Consider the following 7,052-nt stretch of genomic DNA (forward strand, 5'->3'; position numbering starts at 1 on the left):
ATTCATTACATTATAAAACTACCATTTCATAAAACGGCACAAACATGCTTTTGATTATCATAATTATAGATGAATTGTAAAAATGAAGTAGAACAAATTTTCAACGTTTTATAGAAATCAAAACTTAGAAGTTAAGTGGTTGATTTAAAAGACAGAGAAAAGAGAGAGAGAACAAAAGAAACCTTTTTGGTCTGACCCAAACAAGTGGCTGCTGTTGAAGAGCTGTATAGCCATAATTGATCAACAACATGGCTGCCATGTTCCTCACCTGCAGTGAAATAAAAACTCCACTGAGCTCTGATTCATACTGAATAGTTATAACTTTATGGGAAAATCACATTGAAAAATCACTAATAAATTTTATTGTCAAAATAGTTATTGAAAAGCTAACAATGGATTGATACAATCAATTATTGACTAATTGATTGATTTGGTGCCAACACCGTTTTATCCTGTGATCTGTGTCTCTCTGTTGTAGTACTACGACCCTGAGCTCTACCCCACCATGAAGGAGCAGAAGAACTTTGAGAACAACGTCTTCAGCAAAACACACAAAGCAGACAGTAAGTTTCTTTATTTTTGCATCTTCTGTTGTAACTTTACACCTCAAACCTTCATAGCCTTAAGTCCTGCTTCACACACATCTCCAGTGTCGACTGTCGAGTGTTCTGCTGTTGGTAGCCTGAAGCAGTTTGCTGGTACCTGCCGTGGATCTGGTACCTGCCAGCTGGACCGTGTTTGTGACTCTGAGCTGTTGAATGACCCTTAGGAAGCAAAGCTGTTTGGCTTTTGGGAGTGTTTAAGCAGGTTGAGTAGATGTTCAGAGAAACCTGATCTCCCTCTGCAGTGGGTTTTAGAGAATTCACAGCGTTGTTACCTGATCTCCACTTGCTCCCTGTCCCCCACCCAGCATGCCACCCTTTGTTCCAAACTCCTCCTCCTGTCCTCCTTTCTGCAGACCTGTTTTCACCTTTACCTCCTGCTCTCTCCTTTCTGTAGCTCCACCCATCCATTCATTCCTTTTCTCCTGGTTTCTCTGCTGCTTTCATTTCATTCTCCTATCACGTCTCCTTCCTTGTATCAAAGTTTTGATTGAAAGAATAAGTCCTGAATCATCCTGATTCATCACTTTCTGTGTATTTGTAGATGAGATAGCGTTCCTGGAGGGGATGACCATCGTGTATAAGAGCAGTATAGATCTTTTTTTCTACGTGGTGGGAAGTGCTCAGGAAAATGAGGTACCGTGATTTTAGCTTTTTATAGGAATATGCTATATAACTGTCTTTTTTAAATTCTTCTTTTTTCTAGGTGGAATGATTGAACAAAATACAACATCAATGATTTCTAATGAGAATAAAAGGGTGCATAAGTGTTAAAATTCTACCTACATGCTCAGATATATTCAGAAATTCACCAAGATCTTAGGTCATTCTTCCCTAAATAGTAAAATCTACGTCTTTAATCTTTAAAATTTCTGTTAACACCTGGTTAGAGATCACAAGAAAAGGTAGGTGATATTTTTTCTTCACCAGAATGTAAAAGATACGTTTGACATCATTAATTAGATGGACCGATACTCAGAACCACGGGAAAATCCAAAGAGCTCTGTGAAGATCTGAGAACTGTAGATGTACACAAGCTTGAAGTCTTGTGAAAATATTTCTTCATTTCTGCAGATTCCAAAATCTTTGTTTCAAACAACCAAACATAGGTTATTTATTTAAGCTATTTGGATAAGTCATCACTTTGCCAAGGTCTGACAGAAGGACACTGAACTGTATGAACATTTTTGAGCTTCTAGAACAAGATTAATTTTAGTCATTGCCCATTAATATTTACAGTTTACCTCTTCTTTGAAAAAGAAATCATATTTATTGTTTTATTATTTCTCTCTAGAAACATAACAATTCAAATAAATCACCAAAAGGCATAAAAGAGTGCCATGATGAACAGAACTGTCAGAATACCGTCTCATCACAAGATGAGACAATGATTTTTTGATTTTCTCTTGCTACATTTTAGCCTTTGGGGCTTTTGAAAGAAAATTGTTTTGTGTTAAAATCAATGACTAGTATTTTGTTTAATATTTTTCTTTTCTGTTGGTAGCTGATGCTGATGTCTGTGTTGAACTGTCTGTTTGACTCCATCAATCACATCCTGAGGTAATTTTTTAAAAATGTTCTCAAATTCTTTTTAAAAATGAGAACAAGTTTAGTATATAAATGATGTCTGTCAGCAGGAACAAACCTTTCTTAGCTGTCTAAGAAAAGGATTCTACCAAAATCAAAGCTATTCTCAAAGGAAAAGGATTAGTGGATATATATAACAGAGCTGGATTCTTGATGCATTAAATATAGATCATTTCTAATTAGTAAACAAGAATGTTTGTAAATAAATAAACCAACAAAAGCTAGCAGTGAGTGCAGAAAGTGTGCTCAACTGACCCGGCAAAAGAACAGTTGTTATTTGTGGTGGACTTCATCGATTTCTGCTATTATTTATTTCTTGTTCAGTGACCTTGAGTGACTTGAAAGGCGCTTTCAAATAAAATGTCCATCCATCCATCCATTTTCTGTACACCCTTGTCCCTAGTGGGGTCGGGAGGGTTACTGGTGCCTATCTCCAGCTAATGTTCCGGGCGAGAGGCGGGGTCACCCTGGACAGGTCACCAGTCTGTCGCAGGGCAACACAGAGACAGACAGGACAATGCATGCACACACTCACACCTAGGGAGATTTTGGAGAGGCCAATTAACCTAACAGTCATGTTTTTGGACTGTGGGAGGAAGCCGGAGTACCCGGAGAGATGCACAGGGAGAACATGCAAACTCCATGCAGAAAGACCCCAGGCTGGGAATCGAACCCAGAACCTTCTTGCTGCAAGGCAACAGCTCTACCAACTGTGCCACTGTGCAGTTCTCAAATAAAATGTATTATTATTTATTATTTGTTTTATGTATTTACTGCTGGGTCCTATGTGTACTATGCAAGATGATGCATGCCTCATCTTTGAGACCTGCATGACCTCAAAGATGAACAGACATTTGCAGCAACAGCAATGTTATTATTATTCAATTCAAATAACTTTATCTATTCCTGAGGGGCCATTTTAAGGCACATGAGTTGTACAATTAGACTAAAAAGTGATAGCTCAGGCAATAGAATTTATAAAATATAACATAAGAGCAATATTCTTGAACAGTATTCATGTCTTGGTCATCTCTTCTGTGGTCTTAGTGTTTACTCAGTCGGTGTTTCGGTGGTCTTCATTACAAACTAGCAAGCATCAAGTATTGCATGTGTCTAACAGTTGCTTCTGTGCTGCAGAAAGAACGTGGAGCGGCGGTGTTTACTGGACAACATGGAGGGAATCTTTCTCGTGGTGGACGAGATCATTGATGGGGGGTAAGGAGGAAACGTTCACTCAACCGTCACTTTAGCTTTTGAGAAAGTCTTAATAGTAGTTAGATGTTGTTTCTCAAAACTTTGTATTCCTATTAGCTTTATTTCGTTGAATAATGAACAGTCATTCTGTTTGGCTCCAGACCTCTCCTGATTGGTTGTTTATCTTCTGTTGCCAGGGTGATTTTGGAGAGTGATTCCCAACAGGTCTTACAGAAGGTCAACTACAGGGTAGGAAGACTATAAGTCATTGTAATTTACAATCATATTCATTTCAATGTTTTTCACTATTAGGTGATCAAATTGAACAGGAAGCACATTAACCATCTAAAATCCCAGCAGCTGTTTAGCTTGTCTTAAAGAACTTTTCTATGATTGGCTAAAGTTTGCTACAATGTTTTCAGTGGCATCTTTCTTCACCTTTGTGTCTCTCCTTCTCCCTCTCTCTCCTGTTGTGATTGGTGTCAGCTTATGTCTGAGCCAGCCTATGGCTTCGTCCTGTTTGATTACATCACCGGTAACCTAGAGGCACAGACAGACAGGAGCCAGCTGCTGTAGACAGACAGACAGACCCGGGGTGAGAGAGACTGACGGACTAAGAGTGAGAGGAAGACAGTTGGGGGATGGAGGGGCTAAGGCAATAACAAGATTCTGTGAATGCATGTTGAGAGCATGCAGACTGACCCTCTGATTGACCTTGGTCGAAGATTTTAAGTTTTGTTAATTAATAACCAGCACAGTCAACCATCCATCTAATAATGATGCTTCTGGACTGACTGACTGAACGGGAGAGAGAGTTTCTTGCCCCACAGGCAAACCATTAACATGCTAAAAACTAGACTAAAATGTTACTGGTTTCCAGTATGGAAAACTGCTGTCAATTAGTTGTGTTTCCATTAAACATAAAATTGTGCAAATTGAAATTACAAAAAAAAAAAATTTTTTTAAAAAGAATCTAATTTTTCTATTAAAAAGTTGTTGCGCTAACATAAGGTGGTTTTTAAGTTGTATCAAAATAGACGTATTTTGCCAAACTGCAATGGAAACGCTTTATTCACATCACACAAGTCATGTGAACAACAGCCAGATGTTACTACTGGAGAAACGGCAAAGAAGACAACAGGAAGTAGTAGGAGGATGATGGTTTGTGTTTATATTTTGGACATTGTGCAGCTGATTCCATCAGAGCTCCACAGCATCACACTTCATAAAAAGTTGTGTGTCATCCCAACGTGTTGAATCCATAACCATTATGTAAAATCACAGACTACAATTTCCCCTAAACCTGCACACATAGCCACTCCCAAGCAGACAGGGCTTATTGCTCCGACACCTGAATAAAACGCCGACCTCTCCTCTGATTGGCTGATAGGTGATGAGTGCTAGCACAATGGCACCATTCTAAATATGTCTGTGATGACATCAGTTGCTACTATAGTTTTTATTGACTTATCACATAAGCAAGCTTATTATTATTATTTTTAATTGAATTTCTTATTTAATGGAAACGCCGCAATTGTGAAATTGTGTTTTTTCAACATTAGCGGAATATAGACAAACATTTGCACACATTTGTAATGGAAACGCAGCTACACATGGAATGGTGCCTGTGCTGCTTTGTGTCAGCGCTGTGTGCCTGAAGAGTTACTTCTGCACTTTCCTTCATTGACATGCGAATGTTTTCTTTTCCAGGCTGATGACAACCCATTAACTGAACAAAGTGTGGCTCAGGTAACTCATACCAGCCGTTAGGCAGCATCACTGCAGCTCCACCTCAGATCAGACAATATGAAAGAAAATTTAATATCTGATATTGTTTCACATTGTTATTGTATCACACATGCAGTAGGTGTCAATGTAACTGTGCCCATCCCCAGCAGCCATTAGGTGAGAGTTTGGGTAACATCATGAACAGGTTCACTACTCCTCAGAGACACACAGGATAAATAACCTTCCACACACACTCATTATAAAAGATCAGTTTAAACTACAATTTAACGCGACACCTACTAAGCAGTGGACTCCAAACTCTGCCCAGACAGACAGACAGACAGACAGAGCAGCTGTTGTCAGATTGACTCCCAGTATTAGGCAGAGTAAAGCAGCAAAAATGGCAAACATTCTACAAAATAATACATTTTATTTGAAAATCTCTACTAAATATAGGAATGTTTATTAAACTTTTGCTTAAGTCCATACCAAAATAATATTTACATGGTATGGAGGACAGTACTATAGCTTCAATGATCTATAAATAAGTTATGATGGTTTAGCGCTATGGATTATTGCTGCTGCTCTGTTTCATGTTGAAGCACCTTGATCATGTTAAGCATTTCTCTTTTAAAATTCTTATGTAAATATTGGCAGGTCTTTTTTGTTTTTCATATCATCTTACTGGAGTCTCATTCCTTCCCATGACTACCACTCACTGACTTTGGTTAAACTCTAAAAAAGACCAGAGGTTTGAAGGATTTCTCATTCTGTTTATTTTGAGGAAATTTCAATCACTAATTTGAGGACAGAAAGTCCACTTTGTTTACCGATAGACTAAAGAAACTGAGACGATTTTGCCTCAGCCACAGCACACACTGATGACAATTCAGTAAGCGACTCCAGAAATGTACCAATCATCTTTGAAAACTTGAGCCTCACCAAACTATCATAACATCTGCCTCATTTTACACTGTCATGACATATTGACAGTTTTAGCAAATATACAAAAAGCACATTTTTATGCAAGTTACCTATTGCTACTCTAAGAAGATTAATTACTCCCTAGTATAACATTTACTGCATTTTTAAAAGCAAGTTATACATTTAGGTTACCATTAAACTCTTCTTTGACGTTTCAACATATACACAGACTAGCAACCTCACATCTAGTCAGAGAAATGCTGCCCTTATAAAAATTTTTTCTTTGATGCCATCAACAGCATGAAACACAACCAGATTCATCAGTCATGGATTACACTCACAATGAAATCTTGTGTCTTTGCATTTCTTGCTCCAACAGACAGCCCATTCCCTTAGCATCATGCTAATTCTTTAACGGCACAAGCAGGCTCCACTGTGAATGCATGTTATAGAAGAATATTTTCAGTTTTTGCTTAATAACTGCAGCTCTCAAAAAACTAATATTCTCTCCTGATTTCTTATGTTTAAAACCACGTTAGCACGACGTTTGTTTTTACTTGTGATGGTCTGTGTATTTCTACTATGTGTGTACTTGCTTTCTAAGTTTTTGTTTCCTGCTTTAACCTTAACAGCACCTAACAGAGAAGTTGGCACTGACCACTAACGTAAGTGTGATGTCTTTACACCAGCCCAAGGTTTCCTGTCACTGCTCTGTTTCAGTCAGAGATCCAGGCTTGGGCGCTCATTAGCAACCCTTTAAATATTTCACTAACCTTAATATTTGGCATCTTTCTCTTTGGTTTTTCAAGTGGTTTCAAACTCCAACCTTCATATACAGTGGCTCTAAAATGCCTACACCTTGTTAAAATGCCACTCTGTGATTTAATAAGACACGCACACACACACACACACACACACACATACACACACACACACACACACACACACACACACACACAATAAACCATTTCAGAATCTAATGTTGTGTTATTTCTATGCAGTTTAGTAGAAAAGTAA

At 38.2% G+C, this 7,052-nt stretch overlaps 1 protein-coding gene across 5 annotated transcripts in view; it reads left to right on the forward strand.

Annotated features, from left to right (window-relative positions):
• The window catches only part of copz2 (COPI coat complex subunit zeta 2), a 19,496-nt gene that overhangs the window by 6,007 nt on the left and 6,437 nt on the right, over positions 1 to 7,052 (forward strand). Inside the window, exons 3-10 of one of the 5 annotated variants that reach the window (XR_534173.2) lie at positions 479 to 563; positions 1,147 to 1,238; positions 2,107 to 2,162; positions 3,327 to 3,404; positions 3,581 to 3,632; positions 3,870 to 3,978; positions 5,094 to 5,132; positions 6,668 to 6,684. Coding sequence is in view for 3 of the 5 variants with exons in the window: in XM_017306401.1 (XP_017161890.1) it covers positions 479 to 563; positions 1,147 to 1,238; positions 2,107 to 2,162; positions 3,327 to 3,404; positions 3,581 to 3,632; positions 5,094 to 5,132; positions 6,668 to 6,784 (519 nt within the window). In the remaining 2 variants the exon portion in view is untranslated. Of the gene's footprint in view, positions 1 to 478; positions 564 to 1,146; positions 1,239 to 2,106; positions 2,163 to 3,326; positions 3,405 to 3,580; positions 3,633 to 3,869; positions 3,979 to 5,093; positions 5,133 to 6,667; positions 7,047 to 7,052 lie in introns of those variants that run through there. The other 4 variants (XR_534172.2, XM_017306401.1, XM_008415096.2 and 1 more) reach the window with 4 other exon arrangements.

Source organism: Poecilia reticulata, linkage group LG8 (genome assembly GCF_000633615.1).
Source record: "Poecilia reticulata strain Guanapo linkage group LG8, Guppy_female_1.0+MT, whole genome shotgun sequence".
Classification (NCBI taxonomy): domain Eukaryota; kingdom Metazoa; phylum Chordata; class Actinopteri; order Cyprinodontiformes; family Poeciliidae; genus Poecilia; species Poecilia reticulata.